The sequence below is a fragment of the Strongylocentrotus purpuratus genome, unplaced genomic scaffold (genome assembly GCF_000002235.5).
Source record: "Strongylocentrotus purpuratus isolate Spur 01 unplaced genomic scaffold, Spur_5.0 spur5_scaffold_15, whole genome shotgun sequence".
In the NCBI taxonomy this organism is placed as follows: domain Eukaryota; kingdom Metazoa; phylum Echinodermata; class Echinoidea; order Camarodonta; family Strongylocentrotidae; genus Strongylocentrotus; species Strongylocentrotus purpuratus.
In genome coordinates, this window is record NW_022145600.1 from 7,809,436 (window position 1) to 7,834,634 (window position 25,199).

Genomic DNA, 25,199 nt, shown 5'->3' on the forward strand with positions numbered 1-25,199 from the left:
GGTCTGATTGCGTACGTTGTACCCCCTAGTTTGTAAAACATTACAATAGACAATGTTTTGTTTCTTGTCATCTCCAGGCTTTTGTACTTTCTTTCTTTCTGTTTTACTTCTTCTATTTTTTTTCTCCTCCTTTTTCATCTTCTACTTCTTTATTTCCTTATCTTCCTTCTCTCTTTTTTGTTCTCTCCCTCTTTTATGAATTAAAGATGCGCGTATTAAACATTATTTTACGCGAAATGCGCATATAACGCCTCTAAGCTTTAAACTAAAATGTGTTTATTGTGCCCATTGCTTCTAATTTTGGATGCACTTGTAATTCCCTAAAAAATCACTGCAAAAGTTACCCAGAGAAGATTTGATCGACATGGCAGAATACGAGGACTGTGACGTAGGATCGCCAGGTCCGAATTCGAGCCTCACCTTGGAGGATTTACGAGGAAGGGTGCGGTGTCTGGTGGAGAGTTTGGGGCAGGTTCGGGAAATGGTGTCAGAGACATCTGTGGGGTTTCAGCACACATTCAACAGAGTGGATGGAGTGGCACACGGGATCAAGGAGATGAATCGAGAGGTTAGTGACAGTTATTTCTGTCTTATGTGTTTTGAAAGCTGTATAGTTTGTCCTCTTTCCATAGCTAAGGTTTTTTTTAGAAATATAGACCTATATGTTGTTTACCATTTTCATCTAAATCGCTTCTTCTTCGTCTTCTTTTTTCCGCATTCTTGCATCCTTCTTCAATAACTTGTCGACTTTATTTTTCTAACAATTAAGGTAAAATATTAATGGTACAATTATATTATGACTTTGTTCGATGATAGCTTATGATTGATAATGGCAAGAATTTTCTTTTCTTCCAGTTTTAAGACCAAACGCAAATAAGTGTTGCAGTCTAATTTAAAGGCACCTGCAACGCGTGAAAAAATGTCTTCATTAAACTGATATTCATATAAACTTGAAAGATGGGCCACTACTTTCAATGGATGATTTAGAAAGAAAATAAAGAAATCACCAAATAAGTTACAAACAATCTAGATCATTTTGTTAAACAGAAGTGAATAAATCTCGATATTATGTGGTCTACTTGTATTGGGAAAATCGCCTCTAGCTTTGTGGTCTTATTTCTACAAAAAAGAGTTTATCATCTTTTTATTTATTTTCGTGTCCAGTTAAGGAGCACTCGTGAGGCCCTGGAACAAGCGAAGGCAAAGCTGGACCAGGAGCTCGATCCCCAAACCGAAAGAGCGATGGGCAAGTTCTTGAGGGAGCACCTCAGAGCGGCCACACCCAGGGAGGACTTTGCTCTGTGTCGGAAGATCCGCGGTTCGTATCCCGAGCCGGTGGACAGGGGAACCACTGCGAGGCCCGCAGGAGGGCCGATGGTCCATCAACCACAATTCGCAGAGCCTGGTCTTTTTCCGTTTTAGAGAGAGAGGGGACGGAACTCAAGGAAGGGGTATTAATGAAAGCAAGGGAGGGGGGTTGGAAATATAGAGCGAATGGAGATAGATACACAACTTTGAGAGAGAAACGCTTTCGTAACATTAGGGGTTCATGTCCCCAGGTGAACAGAGAGAGAGAGAGAGAGAGAGAGGGGGGGGGGAGGGAGAGCGAGTGTGTGTGCGTGTGTGTGTGTGTGTGAAAGAGAGAGAGAGAGAGAGAGAGAGAGAGAGAGAGAGAGAGAAAGATACGCTTTTGTAAGATCAGGGGTTCATGTCCCCGAGGTGAACAGAGAGAGAGAGAGAGAGAGAGAGAAATAAGGGAGACATTTTCGAGAGAAAAGTAATGAAATTGAATAAAGACCGCAAAATGAAATGGACTAAAGGAGAGAATTGGATGGATAGTAAATAAGAATAATGAGAAGTACAAGAAATAGTGAGAAAGAATGAGTGCCAGTATTTATCCAATAAGAGTGATAGAAGAGAAATATTAATTACATATAGAAAGTATGAAATGAATACAAAAGGCAATTGTTATATGTCCAGAAAAAATATCTAAGGATATTCATATCAATAAAAGAGGACTAAGTAAATAAGTTTGAAATAGATATAAATTGTATTGTATTAAATGTAATACGAAAAATGCATGACTTACAAAATTTATGTATAAACATTTGGAATGATGAATACAAAGCAATAATTTGTTGTAGTACTGTATGTATAGAAACAATACTGCAATCACATTATCCAATAAATAAGACATTCTATAGCAAAATTTGAGGTTTGGTTTTTATTTTTCATATCTGTGTCACAGCAAACATAATGACATACTAACAAACTTGTGTTGGTTTTAATGATTGTAAAATATAGTGACCACACAATATATAAATGAAAATCTACTATTCATAATGAGAAGGGAAAAAAAACAGGGAAAATGTAACTGACATTTACATATGGTCTAGTCTTTTATCAGTTTTCTTTAGAAGACTAAAATTGCCAATCATCGTAATACTTATACATGTATTTGTCATTGTTTTTGATTGTCTAGTTCTTGCTGTGCAATGTCAAACTATAACACACATACACTATACCATACAAATACGAAGCGGTAAACTGCCACCTTTAAAAAAAAAATGTGTATTCAATGATTTTCAAAGGATATTCAAATTAAGGATTTTCGTTTTTAAAGAATGATCCGTTTGGAGCCAGAAATACTTTAACTGTATAAAATGATATTGACTAAAGATAAAGGTGAGTTCTGGTAATGTGATTGCATTGTGAAAGAAAAGGTGTGGAATGGATCAGAAAAGTTGATCATATAGCATGTGTGTACTGCAATTCTGGAATCATCAAAATCATCATAAATTTGGCCCAGTCTTGCATGGTAAAGTAACAATCACTGTACACAGAAAGATGTATATGGGACACTACAAATGGTGTCGGAGCTAGTACTACCTTGATTTTCTTATCTTTCTATGCTCATTACTCAGCCAGTATACATTTTCTTCTAAAATTGTTTGGCACATGACATTTATTTGTAATCTTGAACATTCAGTGTAAGTTTCGTTAGATTCTGTGAGAATTCATTTCTTTTTTTTACCAGAACTCAAGTTCATCTTTAATAACCATCTGGCACCAACCAGATGATAGGATTATAACAATTCATATTATAGTTTACTTATAATATATAAACATTCCATAAAAGACAGCCTAGACTTTAATTCAAAATCACATAGAATAAATGGCACCATTTGTATAATACTTATACATTTCTGGAATGCAATTACAAGAAACATGATGGAATGATAACTTACTATAGTCTAATTTTAAATTTGATCTTTTCACAATACTATACATTATGCATATCTGCTAGAAAATTCATTTAAGATATGAATTATATAAACTATGCACTGAATAGATGATGTACATGTACATTTGTTTGACATGACTATTAATTTCTGTTCACACACAGGAGACGAAGGATTAACTTAGATGACAAATACATGATATCACTTTTTTTCCTAATCTAATCAAAGTTGATAGACAAAATCAACATCCAATCAAAAAACAAACAAATGAATAGAAGATATATCATGCCATAGGAAAGAGATGCAGCTTCAAAAGTATCTCAAGGTGATAAAAACAAGGACATCAGAACAAACAAAAGAATTCATAGAAACAAACCTTACATTTAGATGAAAGCAAAGTACATTAAAATAATTTTCAATGCAGTAAATTTCAGTTTTCATGTGGTAAAATAACTTAGAAATGACTGTGTCTTGACAAAAAGAAACATCAAATTCACACGGTGAGTTGAATGACAATTGAAGAATGCTAATTAATGAATACAATCATGATTATTTATGTATTATGCAACTCAATAATAGATCCTCTTTTATTGAGCACAGTCGAGTGTGATTAATTCATGGAGATTATCAGACAATATTTCCTTGAAAAGTATGGGAAGACGTTAATCCACATTTGCCACTCTCCACCTAGGTTTGATGTTGGGAGTATCACGGTGTGACGGACATGTCAGCGCTATATTAAGAAGCCACCATTACCATTATCCTCGAGAAGGCGCAATAGCTCAGTCGGTAGAGCAGTGGTCTCGTAATCCGGTGACCCGGGTTCAATGCGCTAGTGCCCTTTGGTAAGGCATTAATCCTCATTACCAGGTACCTCAGAGAGGACCTAAAGCCATCGGCCGTCTGGTTGCTTACTAACAAGCATTCATGCTTTCTAGCAGTCAGGTAAAATAACCACCACATAACCACCATTATATACTTTTGAAATCATCATGACATTACAATTGAAGGTGCTGAGACATTCTTCTTGATCTTCTTAAGACCGAGATGATTAATATCCTCTGTAGAAGCTTCTGGGAGTCCATGACGAAAAATGAAACTGGATAAAAAAGCATCTTGAGATCATTGTGGCATCATAATATCTGTAAGTGTGGGTGTGTTCCAAACCTTTCTCAGTACCAGCACAATGTTTAAAAAAAACTTGTTATCAATAACAAATTCTAATTTCTATGACAAATTTGCTCTCAGCCAATCAAAGGCCACAATTTCATTAGTTTATAACAGTTATTGTAACTTGTTATTGATAACAAGTTTTTATGAAACAGGACCCTGAAAATTGAGAATCCCCTATGAGTCACTCTCTGTGTAAATGTTCTTTTGGTTATTTATTAAATTTAAATGATTTATTAAAGTGAGCAAAAGGCAAACAAGAGGTTCTTCTAATCTAAATCTTCCTCAGTTGCAGACGATCATTAAAGCCCCACTGTCCTACTTGTAGCTACTTACTCCCTCTATAAAGAAAAATTCCCCAATCGGTGCCTGTTGGTCCCCCATGATCCTCTTTTTCTTATGTTAGTTGAGAGCTGAGTTAATGAGATAGCCACCTGTCAGTGACCTCGCTGTGTGGTCTAATCCCTTCTGGCCCAGTAGTATTGACGATCTTTAAGACATCACAATTTCACTCAGTGAGGGTGCAGAAATGTTCTTCTTGATCTTTCTCAGACCGAGATGGTTTGTATCCTCGGTAGAAGCCTCTATGAGTCGATGACGATGGAGCTTTCTCTGCCATTGCATGGTGAGAGCCTTGGCTTCCTGTGCTTCAGGGTCATGGCTCTGATCCTCATTTTCCACAGATCTTAGGCCCTGTAAGTATATAAACACAAATTTCATTAGTTCAAAGAAAAACAAAATACTGGCAATGAAATACAGCGGACCTGTCTATAAAGACCACCCAAGAGAGACAAGAACAGTGGTCTTTATAGGCAGGTGGTCTTTATGTACAGGTTCCTTTAGTACATGTTTCAATGAGAAACCATTTTCACAGGAAACAAAATATGTGGTCTTTCTATACAGGTGGTCTCTAAAACAGGTTTGACTGTATCATCAAATCCCAATATCTGTAAATTGTGGTTTTGTTGTCTAACCCCTACTTTAAAATTCTCTCATGACATTTTCACCTTATTTCTATTTTATACAATTACTTGGCAGAAGGAAAAAAAAATATATAATTGTGGCCTGACCTTGTTATCCTTTGGTATAATGAGTCCATAATCCATTCTATCACTTTCTAACGATGGAGTGTGCTGTGGTGTAAGCAACAGGGAGGCACAAAACCCCTCCAAATGACAGATAAAATATAGAGAGAGAGAGGGGGGGGGGGGGAGGAGATAGGGAGGGAGAGAGGGAAGGACATAGGGATTGAGAGAAAGGGGCAAAGGGAGAGAGAGAGAGAGGGAGGGAGAGAGAGATAGAGAGAGAGAGAGAGAGAGAGAGAGTAAAGATATGATAGGACCCCTTCCTAGATATTCCCCCGGCTTGGAGGCCTTGTTAATTCAAATTTTATTCACCTAAATGTAGATAGACTAGTCAGGAGTATATGATCAACTCAACCCAACTCCTCTATTGCTATAGCGCCCCCTTTAGGTCAATGTGTTGCCCAAATCAGCGTACCACTACACTAGAATCACAAATAAAAACGCTGATTGCCATCTGACACTCACTTTCACACAAGCAACTTCAGCAGCCTTCAATGTCCTGACTACCGCAGTCATGAGGTTCTCAGCATTCTTGACCAGGGCAGCGTTAGAGGTCAGGTCATCCGGGGTCGAGGCCTTCACGCTGGCAATGATGTCAAGCTGGGTGCTAAAGGTCGGAATGTGCTGGGCTTCGTCTCGAAGCTCCTCGGCAAACCTATATACATGAGACGTCCCAGTAAAGATAACGGTTCAATTTCTTTCTACTGTAAATTGACTTTATCATAACATAAAGGAATGATTGTTTCTTTTGATGCTTTTTCTCACTTTGATCGACTTTGGAAACAGACAACCGTCTACAGCTGTTGACTTCTGTCACACTCATACTGCCTATACAGAACATACATCATACATGTATACTACAAATGACTAGGTAGTCTTTAGATCTAGTGCATGAATGAAAGAGGGTTTGAAAAGGGTACTGTAACATACATCTTCATTTATCTACATTTATAGGTATGAAAAAGTACCAGGTAGTTGTGCAACAAGTGTACTTTCTTTCCTCGGGCAAGCATTGATCACGGAATCAAGTTAAATGTAAGAACAAACTACTTCACATTGATGATGTGAAGCACCAATGAAGCTGCCAAGTGCAGACTGTAATTTTGTGCTGCTCTCATCTTTTGCATACAAGCTATACAGTGACAGCTTAAAGGTAAAGACCAGTTCTAGTCATGCGATTGCATTGTGAAAGAAACGTTGTGGAATTGATCAGAAAAAGTTGATCATCTAGCATATAAGTATTGGTGTGTACTGCAAGGTTCTAGAATCATCAAAATGATAAGAAATTTGGCCCAGTCTTGGTAAAGTTACAAGCACTGTACACAGAAAGATGTATATTGGACTAAGCAACATGTGCGAGATATCTATCCGGTCCAGATAGATATAATAATTTACCAAATATATCAATTAGTAGACGGTTTCACCGCAAAATTTGTATCATCACGTATTAGTAAAAACATATTTTTTCACATGATTGGTAATAAATGCTTCCATTTCATTTTTGCTCAAACAGTTTGATCCTAAAGCCTTCCTTTAACTCACCTCTTATCAGTACAGTTCCTGGCAATAATGTCAGCAAACTTGGCAATCTTCAAGCCACTGGCAGCGACCGCTTTAGCTGTAGCAACCAGTTCCTCTTTATCCTGCAAATTCAAGAAAATTGCAGAGCATATTTCAAGTGCACATTAGGCTAGAAATTAAAGTCTTTATTTAAAGATGTTAACAGCTGTCAGCTGTTGAAATACCACCCATTATTCTTACATGCACGCATCATGCAAGCATTACTCTTACACTTGGATATATCATACATGTATGGGAACAATTAAACCATTGGTAACTTTTTTTGTTTCCTGAAGAAACCTGGCAACTTTTAATCTCAACGAATTGTTCACCACTCAAATTCTTGGACGGTATTTGCTTCCGAAGACACGGTATCAGCCTGATTCATTATTTTAAGTATTAAAGCCCCACTGCACTACTTATAGCTACTTGCGCCCTCTACAGTGTATATAGCAAACAATGTCTAATTGGTGCCTGTTGGTCCCCCATGATCCCCTTTTTCTTAAGTTAATTGAGAGCTGATTTGATGAGATAACCACCTGTCAGTGACCTTGCAGGGAGGTCTAATCCCCCAGGCCAAACTAGTGCAGACTAGTGCAGACAGGCTTTAAGTACAAAAATGTCAGAACTGAACATGACACGTACCTCCATGCAGCAGTGTCTGCGAGCAAACGTGGCCAGTACTTTCATCTTTTGTGACATCATCCTCGCCACCTTGATGATTTCGTTCTTGTCATCCTCCCATCGATCAGTCTCTTGTTGTAATGCCAATGCTGCTGCCTGAGACAGAGGCAAAGAAATATCATTAGGCCTAAAATAAAAACTTGTTGTATTGCCCTTTAGGTGCCAAAACATGGGTCGGTTGGTCAGAAAAGTTTTTTTTTTTGTCGCCCTCTTTGGGCCGAAATTTTACATTTTTTAATATTTGAACAAAACACATATTTTTTTTATTCATTAATATTAAAAAAATTAAAAACGTTTGAATTTTTTTTATTTTTTAAATGCCGACCGTAGATTTTCAGATCGGTCGCAGAGGGCAATACAACAAGTTTTTATTTTAGGCCTTACTTATGAATATATAGTGTAGAACTGATTTCTGTCACAGGATCCTAGCCACCTAGACGGTTACATTCTTATATGAATGATCTGAATTAACATTTTATGCCTTTTGAAATAACTTTTCCAAATTTTTTCAAAGATGCTAACGGTTTTCCATAATAGAGATAAGTTCAACTGAGCTAGGATCTCTGTGAAACACCCCACTGTACTAGTAATAATCATAACAACAAATATAGGGATACACTGGACAAAATCTTCATATCATTTCTGTGACATCATCCTGGCCACCTTAACAATTTCATTGTCATCATCCTCCCATTGATCAGTCTCTTGTAATAGGGCTAGTGCTGCTGCCTCCTCAAATAAAGACGTCATATACGAAATCTGCATATTAATAACTGTACAAATCTGTAACTCATTTCTCTATCTCTCTCTCTCTCACTTTCTCTACGTCCTATCTCTCTCTCTCTCTTTCCTTTTCTTTCTCTCTCTACCCTCATTAGAAGTCACATCATGAGCACTTCAAAGTCATGATTACTTACGGTAATCGAGTTGGAGTATTTCACCGATCCACTTTCTGACATGGCAGTACTATTTAGAGAATGAAGGCTTGATGTACTGGCAGATTTCAGCTTCAGAGATTTAGTGATTCTGTGAAAGAAACCACAACGAGAATGATGTAAGAACCGCACGACATAATTTACTGAATATAAATGACAAGATAGATGTTCACTAAAACAGACTACTGTACAGGTAGGAGTGTCGTGGCCGAGTGGTTTAAGGCGCTTGACTGGAGATGCGAAGGTCGAGGGTTCGAATCCCAACACGGCACTTGCTACTCTCCACCCAGTGTTAAATGGGTACCCGGTAGGATGCGACCGTCATTGTTGGTCAAACAGTTTTTTAATCCAATGACTGGAGTAATGGTATGACTGGAGTAATGGTGCTCAGAGACATTTGTATTAAGCGCTATATAAAAGTGGAATATTAATATTATTATTACAGTTTCACAGACCTCATAGATAATTAATTCTTATTAGAGTGTACATGGGAGTCTATTAAACCATATAGACACACAAAAAGTCTTTAGGTGTATATGTAACTCAGGTTGATGAAGAAGTCTGAAAATCGGTCTTCTGCGATGTACTGATACGCTTTTTTTGCACATTAAAGAAGGGGGAACAGAGTTTGTGTTGCTTAATAACATATTCTACTTGTACATACAATACCATCAGAAAGACTGCTACCAATATCAAAGTGCATTTAATGTAGCTACCAAAGATTCAATGATCTTTTTCTTTCTAATTTCTCTTTCTTACACACCAGAAATTGGTATTTACATTGCATGGTCTCACTCTGTAGACACTATTTAGTGACAGTATGGTATGGTCGAGGCAGGGAATAAGTTCTTCATTTTGCTCTGAATTGTACATGGGAGGAATTTCCTACTTTGAAGATAACTACTGAAATAATTGCTTTCCTTACTCATTCACTCCCAGTGTTCGACTTCTGTAGGGTCTGCAGAAATGAAACAGAAAACAAAATTATCATTAATTCCACTGATACATTTCGCTTCAAACAACAGCCGTCTGTCTGAAATTCTGTATCAACGGTTCACGTGTATCTCTTGATGTGAAATGTCAATAGACCTGTCTTTATCAGCTTGAGATTGCCACCCGCTATTTTAACTATCCCGATCGCAAATTATCTAGCTAATTTACGTCTTCATCAACCCGCAGTTGCAATTAGCGGGATATTTGGTCGAGATAATCATCCCAAGATATCTTGGGCTAGTTTGCAAATTATTCCGCTATTTTTCTGGTGCGTCATCACCAGCCCAAAGACTCTTACTATGCTGAGCAAAATATTTCGAGCTAATTTCTTGAGCTTGAGTTTCGATGTCGAGTCTCGAGCGGATGAAGACGCGATTTGTAACTTTGGGCTTATTTCCCAAATCAGAAATAACAGGCTATTTGGCAATGTTGAGCTGATGAAGACATACCTAAGGCCCCCCCCCCCAAAAAAAACAAACATGTTTAGCGTCCTGTTTTTTCGAAAAATAGGAAGGAGGAGGCCCTTTTTTTTTCTTTCAAAATGGCCGCTCGGTACATTTTTTAAATATTTTTTTAAGATAAGAAATAGATCCATTTTAGCAGTGTTTTACACATTTTTTTTTTTTTTTTTAAAAATCAAAAAAAAATCAAAGTAGGAGGCGGCCCCCAAAAATGAAGCGGGCGGGGACGCTAAAACAAGTATATTTTTTTTAATGGCCTAATGACTGATGTAAATGGTCAGCATCCTTACCCTGGTGTCCCTTCCGACTGGGGAGAAGACTTCTTGGTCGGCGATGTCTTCTGATCATCGTCAGCTCCTCTCCCACTGAGATGACTCTGATGTAGAGACCGTAATCGACCAGGTGAAAGGTCATGAGATGCAGCGACTTGTTGTCTGGATAAACATTATAAAAGCCAAATAAAAGTTTGTGAAAGGAGTTAATAAGATCAGTCCATTGGTTAATATTTTATCTGGCTGCAAGGGTAATTCTCTTTACTTTTGCACTCCATTTCTTCCGTTCTTAAATCCCCTTTCCGCGCATTTCTAGTCCTTTTCTTTGTTAAAGCCCCACTGTACTACTTATAGCCACTTGCGCCCTCTATATAGCAAACAATGCCTAATCGGTGCCTGTTGGTCCCCCATGATCCCCTTTTTCTTATGTCAATTGAGAACTGTTCTTTGCTTGACAACCTTGCAACATGTAGAATTTGAAGTTCCCTAGAAGGACAAATCGGTTATGATGTTGGCGTGTTTATACAATATCACACATACTTTGACCTTGTTCTGTGCTTTTAGGGCTGCAAACAACCCAGAGTGATGTGTTCTCCTTGCTGAATGTATTTGAAACACAGAGTAAAATTGGTCCAAAGTGCTACATGCAGGCAGGAACACAATAATGAAAACAAATGGGACGTGCAACAGTAATTCTTCCCCCAATGCAATCATATCTTGATAATCACTGCAAGTTTCACGTCAATTATCTTCATGACTTCATGTCATGTCCAGGAAAGATCACTTTTAGATGCGCATACTTATTGATACTTTTCCTAAGGTGTATTTCAAAATATCCAACTTGTATTTCGAAATATCTAACTTGTATTTGTGCAGAAATCAAACACAGGAAGAACAAAAATTCAACACTGTACCTATAGCACTGCATACATGACCCCTCACTTTCAATCTACATGTATACACACAACTTTTGATGCTCTTACAAATTATTTGAACTAGAACTACCAAGCTGGAGGCAGCCATATAATACCATTGGTCACAATTCTATACAAGAACCTTGATTGCAGTCGAGAATTGCTCTGCAAAAAGAAGATTGAGGCACAAGAATCATTTCGTTTTCGTTTGTGAGGGAATAAATCAGGGGAGTGTTTCACAAAGACTAAGATCGACTTTAAGTTGGACTTAAATATGGCAGGCCGTTCATGCCATTGTTTGCTCTCACCATATACTGGCATTGGTCTCTCAAGGGACGTACAAATCATGGTCACAAATCTAAAAAATTTACATTTTTTTGATAAATCATTATTGAAGGAAAAAATATTATCTAAAGATCATAATGGTGAGAGCGAACAGTGGCATGAATGGCTACCATAGTTAAGTCCTACTTAAAGTCGATCTTACTCTTTGTGAAACACTTCCCAGTTCTGTTGTAAACATACCACAAAATGTGTTGAACAATGCTTGGAGTATAATTCATATTTGAACTCTGCATTTTTTGCAACTTCATGGGTTTTAATACCTTAGACATCATTGTGTTGTTACCTGTTGTTTGATACAGTTTGGCATACAATAAATAATATTCCTTTAATACAGCCTGCTTCTAACATACAGCTGACATGAGATTGTCCATATCAAAACAGCAATTTGTTTTCCACAACATAAACATAGGCATATATAAACATGATATTGTAAGCTGAGAGCAAGAGACAAATCAGGAGCTGCAAAGGTGTATCCATTTCAACTCCAAAGGATCAATAGATAATGCAATCTGCAACACATTATAAAATTCCACTCAAATAATTTCATTTAGAAAACATGAGCGGTAAAGAGGTAAAAATGCGAGCATCTACTAAAAAATGATGATTGCATCATAATTTGTGACACAGTATATGGGTAATTCCATAATTTAGGGACCCACTTTGTGACATTTTTTATGTCCCTGTTACATAAGGAACCCACACATATTTGTGGCTCTGAGTAAAGACTTAAATAGTGGAGTATGATTGTTTAAGTGATTCTAGGTACGAGGATGCAATATTATGCTTGGAAATCACTTTAAAATCTCACTCTCTTATTGAAGTCTTTACTCAGAGTCACAAATACGTGTGGGTTCCTTATGTAACAGGGACATTAAAAATGTCACAAAGTGGGTACCTAATTTATGGAATAACCCATATCACTCTGCTAAACAGAAGTAGCATTTGATGAATGATTCTTCAAGCGGGGGCAAGAGGTATGTGTATTTGATGAGTGCTAAAATATCTGACCAGCATACCTTGGTGATGAAGAGGGTTCAAAAAGCCTCGGGGATACTCCAGGATGATTGGGCGTGGTCATACCAGAGGTCACATGATGATGGAAGTTGCCATGGTAATAAGGTGAAGCCGCTCCAGATGGTGTCTGGATCAACTGAAGGCCTGGAGGATTATCAGAGGAAAGGAGGACAAGGACACGAGGACATTTGTCAAACTGGTCGAGAACAAAATGAGGAATCTTCCTCAGAAGCTTTTTATACTGGATCACAAATCATCTCTGTGCCAGTCCTTAAAGTGACTCTGTAACATTGCCTCAGATTCTGAAACAAATTCATGGATTTAACTCATGCTGCAACCATAATTTTACACCTTTAGGTTAGTCAGGAATCCCATGACTTTTACAAGAAGATAACTCACTCCATTCTGTTCCTGACACTTTAATGAGGCGCATTGGCTCAGTGGTAGACCAGTGGTTTTGAACCCGGGAGGTCCAGGGTTCAAAACCAGGTTAATGAGCTAGTGTCCTTTGGTGAGGCATTAATCCTCATTAGCAGGGATGCCAACCTTTCAGAGCACAAATCAGTAATCGTAAGGCTAAAAATCCGTAATTTGGAGACAAAATCCGTAATTTTCTGCGCGACGCAAATTTTTCTGCACGCTGGCAAGCGCAGCTCGCAGGCAAGCGCGATAGCACAACAAGTTAAATAAAAGTAACATACCTGTTCATTAGTTGGTGTTACACGATGCATTTCCATTTCTTACTGTATTCTTCTTTAAAAGTCTGTAACTTCTTGCCACGCTTCTTAGTTGTGGAAGACATGATGATTGATATCTAAATCCAACCAACATGAGTTCAGATTGTCGACGAAAATCGACGAACGCTGTGACAGCCTGTGAGAAATCCGACAGTGTACACGGCGCTAGCGTAGCGAGGCCTGGCGCTGGCCCGGCGGTAGCGGCGCGGCCAAGAGAGGTATTTCACCCGGCCCCCGCTCGCGAAGCACATGTATGCACCTGCGCTGTGAAAGGGGTGTGCTAGATAACAAATTGTCCGATCGGAAGCGCTATGGGATTTCTATGCATGGATTCAAGGATGGCTGCGCTGCAATAGTCAAAAGTACCGGTACGTGCTAAACCTTAAAGTGCTAATTTTGAAATCGGCAAAATCCGGGATTTATGGTATGAAAACCGTACCGCCCGTAATTGGCCGATTTCCCGTAGAAATTACGGGAAATCCGTACTAGTTGGCATCTCTGCATTAGTCCCTCAAAGAGGACTTAAAGCTGTCAGACTCCTGGTTGCTTAATTTTACAAGCATTAACACTGTTTCTTAGCAGTCAGGTAAAACAAACAAACAAACAAATGTTACTAGCAAAGTAAAAACCAAGCAGCCTAACGGTAATGATCAAGCATAGCAGGTCCCCATTCATACATGTACATGTACCTGGGTGTTATCAATTGTCTCACTAAATACATTCGTGCCTGACTGGGATTTGAACCCTCAACCTTTCAATAATAATAATTTAAAGCCCCACTGCACTACTTATAGCTACTTGCGCCCTCTATATAGCAAACAATGCCTAATCGGTTCCTGTTGGTCCCCCATGATCCCCTTTTTCTTATGTTAATTGAGAGCTGATTTGATGAGATAACCACCTGGCAGTGACCTTCACGGAGGTCTAATCCCCCCTGGCCAAACTAGTGCAGACGGGCTTTAAGTAAACGAACCAGTGGTGTATACTCACCATGCTGGGGTAAGGACTGAAGGACTCTCCACTGCTCTGGGGTGAGCTGTGGTACGGTCAGGGGGTTAAAGGTACCCCCAAGTCCGCCTCCCACCCCTCCCCCTGGGCTGGGGTACATGATGGTCGAGGAGGCTGACGAGGGGGGCGGAGAATGATCCTGGAGCAGAGACCGGGTCATCTCTGTGAGAAGGATAGAAGTAAACAAGATTAGGATGGATGGAAGAAGAAAAGAAGGGGAAAAAGTTACCACTATCTAAATGATGATCATGAACACGACTAGTGACATTACCATGTTAAATACATCTTAAAATTGATCAAGTAACATCTTCAAGAATATTATTGACCCTGTACATGCAAATCTTTCAAATATCTGCTTTGCAAAATATTATCTTCCTCGATTATATATTTTTAAAATCCCAAGATTTCTGATTAAAAAGAAATCTTTATCTTTTGCCAAATATATCTCTCTCAATGTTAAATGTTTACAAAGATTTTCTTAAGTAATGTATTATAAATCTGAAGATATCAATGTATGTTTTTTTCATTTGATGGTTTAAAATCAAAGATTTACTATCATGCACACCAGTGAAAAAAGCACTGTGATGTTACAGAAATTTGACAATTTTAGAAGATTCTTTTTCAAATCTTAGTTAGATTGAAAATTTAAATATTACCATGACAAACAAAAATTAATTAAAGCGTATTAAGAGAAGTAACTATGAATAAAGATGTTATCTTCATTTCAAGAGAGTTAAAATGGTCTCACCTTGTTTTAAAGCATAATCGACTCCTGGAAGATTATTAAGGCCTTGGATAAGAGCCTTGGCATTACATGCCCATTCTCTCTTCTGATTCATCAGATCATCATTGGAACTCATTGAAGAATGATCTATCATAACAAGAAAGAAGAAAAGAACAATTGAAATTATCATTAGATGAATGATGCTTTCAAGTCAATGTAAAGAAGAAAATGTACATCATATAATATTAGGGGTCTAGTCATGCCCCTCTTGAAAAAAGACAAAACAGAAGAAAAAATATCTCTACCAGCATAAAAACCAGGAGGAAAACAAATTGTTTATATATAATTATATATATATAAATAATATATAATTCCAGGTGAATTAAGGCCAGGGAAATAATGTTATTTAGTGCTTGAGACTTGTTCATATTATTTTCTTATCATAATCTTAATCGTTTCAAATCCTTTAAATTTACATGTTCACTGTATGGCTTTGTTGAGAAGCAATGTAAATCTGTTGGCAGTCCATCATTAATGATGACGACATGAAAAAATCCTTCATTGTTTTCTTGCAGGGCTCCACAGTCCAATTCTGCTGGCACTTCAGAAGCCACACACTTTGAAACCATGAGATTTTCAATAGATTTAAGACGGCAGATTTCCGCGGTATGCTTGGCATCTCTCTTGCTCTCAGCAGCTTGATGGCGCTCTGTTTCTTCTGTATTGGCTGCTGGAGCAACAGGTTGCCTCCATCCTGTGCGACTACTCAAGTAAGTCAGGGGAGATCAAAAGATTTAACTCCGTTTCATTGACAATCAGCCATGCATGAAGTCTGATCGTCTATGAAACAGAGTTTAGTCTTTTGTCGATTCTGTTTGTTGCTACGGCAGGCAACCAGTGAAAACGATCTTTTAATATCAAATTATGGAAATGCAAGCATTACTTTAAACAAACAGAACTTTGCTATTCCTGGCTCATTTTGCCTGATTGAGGTGTCATAGGAAAGGGCAGAAACTGAACTTTCTAGAAATGTGATTTTCTCTTTGAATGACTTTTTGGTCCCCTCTCTTCGAATTGAATTTAATCACTCAAGCATGAAATATGCATCATATGAGTTGCATCAAATGAAAGAGGAGGATCTAAGCTTTACAAATATATGTCATTTCTAATTTTAAAAGTTATTAAGTTATGATAAAACATTGATAATTCTGTTTTTTCAGTGACGCATTGTAAAGCTTCAGCTGCCTCTCCAAGGTGTCCTGGTTATGAAGAAAGGGTACTGCAACAGATTTTTTACCTATTATCAATTCTCCGCAGAAGGTTTGCTTTGGCAGGCGCTCCTTTTTCATGCGAATGTCATGACCTGTCTAACGGATTTAGATCGCAAGATAGTATTTTATACAGTCAAACCTGCTTTAGTGACCACCTGTCTACAAAGACCACATTTTTTGTTTCCCTTGAAAATGGTTTCTCATTGAAACATGTACTAAAGGATCCTGTCTACAAAGACCACTTTTTGTGTTTCCCTTGGACGGTCGCTATAGACATGGTTGACTGTACAATGTCTAAAACAAACACACACACAAACAGATGGACAATATAATATCACCTGCTATCATCCTCAGCTTCGCAACCACCCCCGGTGTTATCCTTGACAATGCATCGGTGCTCTGCAGGATGGTGTCCTTCTCTGGTAGGTTGAAGACTCCCTGGAGTAGCACAGCACAGTCATTCTTGATCTTCGTTACTGCCTGGGTCAACCCTTCGGCCTGGGCCTGGAACTCCTCCATGATCTGCTGTCTGGATGCTCCTAAAGAGCAACACAAAAAGACACATTAATAACAATAATAAGTCGACTCAAAGCGTAGCATCCCCTCGCAGGGTACAGGCCTATATACGTCAGAACAAGTTACTTCCATTAGACTTTACTATTATATTACTAGGCAAGGAAGTTAACCACATTTTCACATATAAGTAGGTGTTTTTTGCATATTTAATGAGCTATGACCTTTCACCTTTGACCTACGTACTTCAAAATCGAACTTAGCCTGTATCTTGAAATCATGTACCTTCATATCAAATTTCATTAAAATTCATCAAACATTACTGAAGTAATCGATCGGAAACCAAATTTGTTACGGACGGACAGACGGACGCACGCACCGACGCACGGCAGCGTTACTTTATTCCCTCCGACTTTGTCAGCGAGGGGATAATTATAAACCATTCTTATATAGCGCATATCAAAAAAAAAAAAAAATGAAAGTCCCTATGCGCTCAGAAAAAAAGAAAAGAAGGAATAATAGCAGACATGAGGGAAGAGAAGAGAAAGAATAACTGCTTTGTGATAACATTGTACTAATTTAACAAGCAAACAAATGTGTCTTTCAGAGACTCTTAAAATTTTCTACTGTATCAACCTGCTTAAGATGACCAGGTAATGTATTCCATAACTCTGCAGCTGCCAGTTGAAAAGATCTCGCACCATAGTAATTTGCTGAAATTGAGGAAGGAACTACCAAAGATTTTGAACGTCTGAGAGCTTTTTCTTGCCGGGCGATATTTTGTTATCAATTGTTGTAAGTAATCAGGGCCTGTAATCCTTGCATGCACAAGAACACCGATGTCAATATCTTAAAATCAATTCATGTTTTACAATTCTTTCTTTATGGTCTGTTTGGTGATGTCTTCTGTCATTGGGAAGGTGACTGAGATATACAAGAACGTCTTGGGTTTTGATCTGAAGCTGGCTGTGTGTACCGCATGCAAAGGCCTACATAGCTGTGTCCTGCCACACGCAATTTGAAAATGCTGTCTTTTCTCCTCTTTAGTAGTTTCATCAGTGGACATTGTTGAAGAATTTTTCTGAACCCCAAACCCCACTCTTGAGACGAATTTGTTTGATTTTTAAGTGATTATTGCATATCATGTCACTTTTGTTCTTGGACGTGTCGTGTTCTCTTCCAAATACAGTTCAATCAGAAAATAAAACAAGAGTGCACAAATAATAACATCTGAGATTTGTAAGACGCCAAATCCATTTGAAATCAAATGCTCAAAGCGCACTTGTGAGAAGAGAAAAAGGAAATCACATAAAACCACCTGCATTATAAACAAAAGAGTTGGAGTAAGATGGAACATACGAAAATGAAAGAGCAATCAATAATATGCCAAATTAGATGGATACAATTATGAATAGTTCCTGTGAAAATCACATTTTAACTTTGTTTACCATTTCATTTAAAGGAACAATGTTAAATCTGAGATGCATGGCCCTACCTGTTATCAGTGTCTGTGATATGGTGTAATATTGTAGACCTAAACATAAATTACGCTTTAAAATGATCATGAAGTGCCTCAAAAAAGTTTTAAAAAATTGAGTGACCGGTTTTACCATACGCATACCCCACACTAGACTGTAGTGTTATAAAAACAGCTAGGAAAACGCAAAATTAAATTTCAATTTCCAATCATAAATATCTTGATAATCAGACAGCCGATGTGCTTGCAAAATAATTATAATTATGATCGCAGCATGAGCTAAATCCAGGATTTTATTGCAGAATCTGAGGCAATGTTACCGAGACACTTTAATAGAGCAATTAACAAAATGCAATTTCACACACGACAACCATAAGATGAAAATGTTTTCTCATTGAAACAGGTACTAAAGGAACCCGTCTACAAAGACCACTTTTGGTGTTATAGTGACCCTTGTGTGGTCACTATAGACAGGTTTGAGTGTATTAAAAAAAATTCACACAACGTTCAGCTACCTACCTTGAGCTTGTCTGGCGGCCAGAGCTGTCCCGGTCAGTCGGTCAAGCGGTATCAACATCTCAATGATTAGACCTTCTAGCATGCACTCCACTACTTGTGTCTAAGAGCAAAAAAGGGTGCAAAAGCATGAAGCTCCTCATCAAGCATTTTACAATTTATGCTAATTTCTAAGTAGAAACTGGCCGTTACACTCATTATCACATATTTGCTCTCAAATGGAATTTCAACAAAAAGCAATAATCCTGTAAACTGCTAGGTATTTGACATTTGACTTTTTCATTCATATATACAATTGTGGTATAGTTTGGTTTGTAGTTAGTTTTAATACATATAGCATTCCAAACTTGTTTGTTTATTCTATGTACCATACAGTGTTTTAATTGAAGTTTGAAAACAAACAAACTGATAACTTAATGTCGGTTAGATCACATGTAGCAAGATCTTCAGTGCAAATATGGCGTTTCTGATTTTGAATTTAACTGTTTCTTTACAAACCTTAACGATCCATTCTCTCTGTAGTAAACCAATCCTCTGGAGCCTGAAGCCATCGACTGTTGACCCCTGACCCTTCAAAGCAGTTGCCATGGAAATGGAAGATGTTGCGAGTGACGATGTACAATTCTCCATCTCCTGCAATGCCTTGTTAAGGTCCAACTCTTTAGCAGCATCGCCACAACTTTTTTTTTAATTAAAAAAAATAGTAAGCAAAATTACGATAATTTCTTCGGGATCAAAGCATAAGAGTTCCTTCAATCCATATGATTAAAATACTTTTTATCCTAAAGTATCAAGACAATTTCCATAACCATAATTGTAGCTTCATTTCTTATAAATACCTGATTAACTCATTAGCTCTGTGTTACAGGATATGAGTTAAAACTTGGGTTTAGGTTTGGGGTTAGGGTTGGGTACAGTGTTTAGTCTATGGTTGAAGTTGATAATTTGTTGAGTGTAGGATATTGACTGCAGCAAGCATGGTTAAAATACAACTTCTGCAACTTTGCAAGCAGTCTGTTCATCGGCCACACACAATGACTCTCATTCCCCCATGACTTCTGGAAACCTCTTTACAATTTTGTTTTTTTAAGTATGGCAAGGATTTGGACAAATTCTCAAGGCTGATGGGAATTTTGAGTAATTCCCTTGTTCTTCATTTTACAATTTTACAAAACTACTGTAATACCGGTAATGATGTACCTACATGTAAATAAACTCATACAAGCTGCCTATAATATTATATCTGTAAAGCACTGAGAGACAATTGAAATCGGAATATAAAAGCAGAATATTATTTATTTATTTATTTATAAAGCAGAAAGATATAATACTGACCTTGTAATTGCTTTTCTGGACTGCTCTTTCAACTTCTTACATCTCACATTGAGCCCTTTGACCTCCTGCATGACCTGATCTTCTTGCCCCGACCTGATTGCCGTCACCACGCCAACAAACTCCCTTGACCTTTGACCCAAGATGATGTCATCAAACGTGATTAAGAGCTCCTTGGTACCTACGGACCAGCTCAAGCTGAGACGCTCCAGTTTGTCTGCAAGCTCGCGATCATCTGCAGCAAAAAAAAAAAAAAAAATTGAATAGAATGAAACATGCTATTATACATGTACCTTCTACTCTAGGATATACACAAAATGTCTTACAAATCTATACATATGTGTATATCATTGTCATACAGTGTATAATGATATGAAGGAGAGAAAGAGAAAGAGAGAGAGAGAGAGCATGAAACCTACCTGGGCTTATCAAACTCTCATTGGCTAATGAGTGTAGGTCATAGGTCACCCTGGACCAATCTGAGGCCCTGCTCTGCATCTGTTGAATATGCATGGCATGAGTGGGTGTGTCTCCTCCATCTGCAGCCTGTAGAGATTCCTTCCAACCAACGGTGACACTAATCAACCTCATGACATCGGCCTTCACAGTGGTGACCTGATCAATCTATTAAAAAAAAGTCCACAAATTTATTAAGCATAAATAAATCTCAAGCTCAATAAACAAGGAGTGAAGGTCTGCATGGGGCCCATTTCAAAAAGCCTTTTTCTCAATGACAAATGACAAAAATCAGTGACAAATCTGCTGATAACCAATCAGAAGCAAGGATTTCAGTAGCTCATAACAAAAACTGTCATTTGTCACTAATGACAAGTTTTATGAAACGCCCCCCAGATGTTCAAGTTTCATTCATTTTTATTTCTTCACATGCAATTATTGAAATATAGAATATATAGAGGTGTTGAAGTCTACTGGATAAGTCTTCTAAATGTGAACCACAAATAATCTTGCATCCCATTACATTTTGGACTATTTTTGCAACATGATTTTCTCAAGCAGATAGCAATAGAAGACACTTTCAAGTATGATCCAATCTTACGCTTGGTTCATACCTGTGACTGCAAGGTAGTCATGTGACCATTCCCATCATGCATTGGTACCACACTGCCTAATTCCCCACACCAACCAATCAGCTCTCTCGCTTCTGCTGCCACCTCGGTCATGTGACTGCTCCATTTCTCTGCTCTGATCACAGCGTCTGCCTTGTCGCTGTCGTTGCCATGGAGAGATGCTTCAAAGTGGCGAATGAGGTCAGAGGTCATATCCTGGAGGTCAGTGACCCTGGCCTCGGTCGATCTGGTAAGAAGGGCAAAGTCATGGTAAATAAATTTTTGTCTTCAAATATAGACACTTAATCATGATTTATGAAAGTGATTGAAAAGATCGAATGACAAAATTGTTCTAATATAGCTAAATGACAATATAATTGGGTCTATGAACTTTTGAACTATTTTAGTTTTAGAAATTACTAACGATCTGGGTCAAGAGAGACAGCTGTAAACAACCACCATTGCCTGAAAGCATACATCGTATGCACTGGATTAATTCTTATTGTAAATACACTTCACCATGTTAGGAAGTATCTTATGGATGGCGCATGTAATCATGCAGAGCGCTCTCTTATTTTTAGCAGGCTTGATTATGGGAATTCTCTCCTGGCAAATACGAATGCTAGCGATGTGAAAAAGCTCCAGACAATCCAAAATCGAGCGGCACGTCTGTCGTTTGGTGCAGGGAAAAGAGAACGCAGTGCTCCGCCGTTGAAACAACTGCACTGGCTAATTCCCATCAAAGAACCCATTGAATATAATCTGGCACTTATGGTCAATAGATGCTTGATGAATATTGCTCTGCAGTGCCTCTCTGATCCCCAGAAAACCCTTACAATTTCTAAATATCATCCCTGTTCAAAGAAAGCTAAAACATTACTTCAAATTCCATGCACAAACACCAGGCAGTCAAATGCTCATTCTCATACGCAGGACCGGCTATCTGGAATGCTTTAACACAACATCTCCGCCTAGGCAAAATACTTTCAACAACAACAAAACTTTCAAAAGAAACTCACAACCCAATTCTTCCCGTCATAAATAAGTCAAGTTTGATCGTTTTGCTGCTATGAGATGGCGAGGTGTCAACTCTGTGATAAATGTCTCTGGTTCTCATAAGGCAAGGTGATGTACATACATGTATCTATGCTGTCGCTACCGTTATATCCCTATATTTAATAATTGTAATGAATATTATGCCCAACATTTGTACATTGATATTTACTACATTTACTGCTAAACACAATGGCCCGAATTCATAAAGGAGGTTTGTCAACAAACCTACAGGTTTATGTGCGTCATAAGATGCGTTTCAAACCAAGGTTTGTACAAACCTCCTTTGTGGATTCGAACCCATATGTACATATGATATTATTCCAAGTTAATTTCGTGTTTTTGTTGTATAAGGACTTTGATCAGTTTACTGTAATAATAATAATTATGAGAAGATGAAACAATCATCATTATTACAACTGCTTCATAAGTTAAAGGGAATGAAGCCTGACGAGACTATGTGTCTTTCTCGTGGCCTAACTCTGGGCCAATCGGGTATAATACGACTATGGACGTCCCGACCACAGCAATCATGTGCGTGAAACATATGCGAAACCGAAGCGTGAGGAGAACTTCAGTCTGTTTCATGAACGCTGAACATGTAGAGATTAAGTTGCTACTAACTTCCGTTAATCAAGTCCATTCGTTTACGTGCAGTTGTCCAAAAGAAGACGTAGATGGCGTTAAGCAGTATTTGCCGAGCTACACTCCCTTTAAAACAAGAATGTGTTCTAAAAACAAAACTAACCTGACTTTTTGGTTGTCCAGTTTCAGGCTGTGCATCCTTGTCATCAAACGACGGTATTGGTTCATTTTCTCCATCGTGTATCGACACAACAAGGCTACCTGATCTCGTTGCCTTGTGAACAGCGCCCTCATAAGCTCATTCATTGGATAGGCCATCTCCAACCTCTGTATCATATCTGATGAAGTGGAATGAATATATGAGTTCCCATACGTAGTATCATAATATTGTTTCATTTTATGCTGTAACTAATTCTGTAATTCTGTAACTAAGGCTGTAATTTCCATTTGCAGACTTGTGTAAACTCCATGATACTTTGTGAGTGTTTAAATTATATCCTTCAAATTTCATGTGTGAAATTTTACGACCATCAGTTCTGAAACCTCTTTGTAAGAAATGAAAACCTAGCCTTTTTTTCATACTGCTGTAGAGCAAGTCTAGGAAATAAATATCTGGAAGTAAACATTCAAATTTTATTTGTTGGAAGCCAGTTTCCATTTTTTGTATTTGGTAGGAGGGTTCCTAATAATAGACTTCTTCAATATACCACATGATTAACGGAACTTTAAGTTTTTAGGTCTGCAAAAGGAACAGACCATCTTTAAATCTATTTGAACCAAGTCAGAGTAGTCATGACTGATCTTAAGTTTAACAAACCTTTCGTAATCTTCCTAGCTGGTAGTGGGTGATCCTCGGTGAGAATCCCATTGCCCATTCCAGCAGCATCTCTGCGTTTTGGCCGAACGAATGGCGCCCCATGTGGAGTAGACACCGCATCCGAGGGCAGGAGAAAAGACGGAGTGGAATCCAAGAGAGACAGATACCTGACTGACTTGCTCGAGTAATCTTCCGGGGAGTGGTCTTTGGAATGTTGCCTGGACTTGGGTGTCAGCGGGAGTCTTTGAGCAGGAGATTCACTAGGAAGACCTTTAAGAAAGTCTTGAAGTGTGATAGATAAGAGGCGTGGTTGAGAAAGGCTTCTGAGATATTTGGAGTTGCACTTGAAATAGGAAATAGGAAACCTTGAAATAGGAAAATAGTATACAAACAATACACAGCAGTGATGGCATTAGTAAGAAGTACCCACACAAGGTACCTTTGGAACAGTCTAACACGCCTGAGGCGATAGCCGAGTGTGTTTGGACTGTTTTGAAGGTACCGAGTGTGGGTAATTTTACTACTTCCCGAACAAAATGATGAGTTTTATTTGTTTTATAAGATTATGTTTTATTTGTTTTTATAAAATGATGTTTTATAACATGATTTTGATAATGACCTGTCATTAGGATTTGATAATGACCGGTTATTATCCAAATTAAGTGTTAGGCAAAATTAATGCCTGGTCACATGTATGCTCTCAACCAATCATTTGATTAGGATCTACGTCATCATCTTATAATAATAAATAACATACAGTAACATCTCCATACATGGTAGCCTTCAATCATAGGAAATGAATGCACTCACACACAATGAAAGCAACCCCTGAAAACCATTCATCCCAAACTTGGACAACCATGATTTTGGCATGCTTTTAAAAAATGGCCAGTATTTAGTCAACATGTTTTCAGATTCTTTTTTTTTTATACGATTTACTTTTCGGTTGCATTGTCACTGAATTTACATTTTTTTAAACATATAAAAATTACAATCAGAGGGAACAAAAACAGATCCAAGTAAAATACAATAACAGGAAAAAATTATACAAAAATTGCAAATTTAGAATGACAAGAAAAATTAATCTGGAAATATTTTGTTGAGGAACCTATTAAAAAAAGGAGACATCATCAAAATATAATACAGTGTACCATTATCATATTCCAGCAATTTTACTTGGTTTTTTAAGATATTGTTTCCTTTTTATTGACTTGCAATGTTTATAATAATGATTACTTACAACATGTACAAAGAATGCACTTAAATATTCAGGACTTCAGGGGTGATAGTGAGCACTAACAAAAAATAGTTTGTCTTTTTCCTCAACCACTCTCACCCCCCACCCCCCCCCCCCCTCCCCTTGAGTAAAAAAAAAAAAAGATTTGGGGGGGGGGGGGGGAGTGGGAATGGCATCTAACAAATTC

At 38.0% G+C, this 25,199-nt stretch overlaps 2 protein-coding genes across 2 annotated transcripts; one reads left to right on the forward strand and one right to left on the reverse strand.

Moving 5' to 3' along the window:
- The first annotated feature begins 238 nt into the window (after positions 1 to 238).
- On the forward strand, positions 239 to 1,422 carry LOC105445763. Its single transcript, XM_011681724.2, has 2 exons — positions 239 to 568; positions 1,165 to 1,422. The coding sequence occupies exons 1-2, from the start codon at positions 365 to 367 to the stop codon at positions 1,420 to 1,422; spliced, it is 462 nt and encodes a 153-aa protein (XP_011680026.2). The 5' UTR covers positions 239 to 364.
- A 3,425-nt stretch (positions 1,423 to 4,847) lies between these two features.
- LOC100889191 lies at positions 4,848 to 24,637 on the reverse strand. Its single transcript, XM_030986446.1, has 19 exons — positions 24,586 to 24,637; positions 23,776 to 24,057; positions 23,122 to 23,296; positions 21,324 to 21,567; positions 20,673 to 20,877; positions 20,257 to 20,488; positions 19,420 to 19,600; positions 18,925 to 19,024; positions 16,754 to 16,954; positions 15,169 to 15,291; positions 14,403 to 14,582; positions 12,678 to 12,819; positions 10,421 to 10,564; positions 9,602 to 9,634; positions 8,659 to 8,767; positions 7,703 to 7,837; positions 7,040 to 7,140; positions 5,963 to 6,152; positions 4,848 to 5,105 (listed from the first exon to the last, which is right to left on the reverse strand). The coding sequence occupies exons 1-19, from the start codon at positions 24,635 to 24,637 to the stop codon at positions 4,905 to 4,907; spliced, it is 3,030 nt and encodes a 1,009-aa protein (XP_030842306.1). The 3' UTR covers positions 4,848 to 4,904.
- Between the last annotated feature and the right edge of the window lie 562 nt (positions 24,638 to 25,199).

What these genes read in the sequence shown, in the direction of transcription:
- LOC105445763 (XM_011681724.2), top strand. Translation starts at nt 365, where the DNA reads ATGGCAGAATACGAGGACTGTGACGTAGGATCGCCAGGTCCGAATTCG. An exon ending in TCAAGGAGATGAATCGAGAG is followed by an intron (nt 569 to 1,164) that starts GTTAGTGACAGT and finishes TTTCGTGTCCAG; the next exon opens with TTAAGGAGCACTCGTGAGGC.
- LOC100889191 (XM_030986446.1), bottom strand. Translation starts at nt 24,637, where the DNA reads ATGGTTGTCCAAGTTTGGGATGAATGGTTTTCAGGGGTTGCTTTCATT. An exon ending in CAGTCGGAAGGGACACCAGG is followed by an intron (nt 9,635 to 10,420) that starts GTAAGGATGCTG and finishes TCATTTCTGCAG; the next exon opens with ACCCTACAGAAGTCGAACAC. An exon ending in AGGAACTGTACTGATAAGAG is followed by an intron (nt 6,153 to 7,039) that starts GTGAGTTAAAGG and finishes TCATGTATATAG; the next exon opens with GTTTGCCGAGGAGCTTCGAG.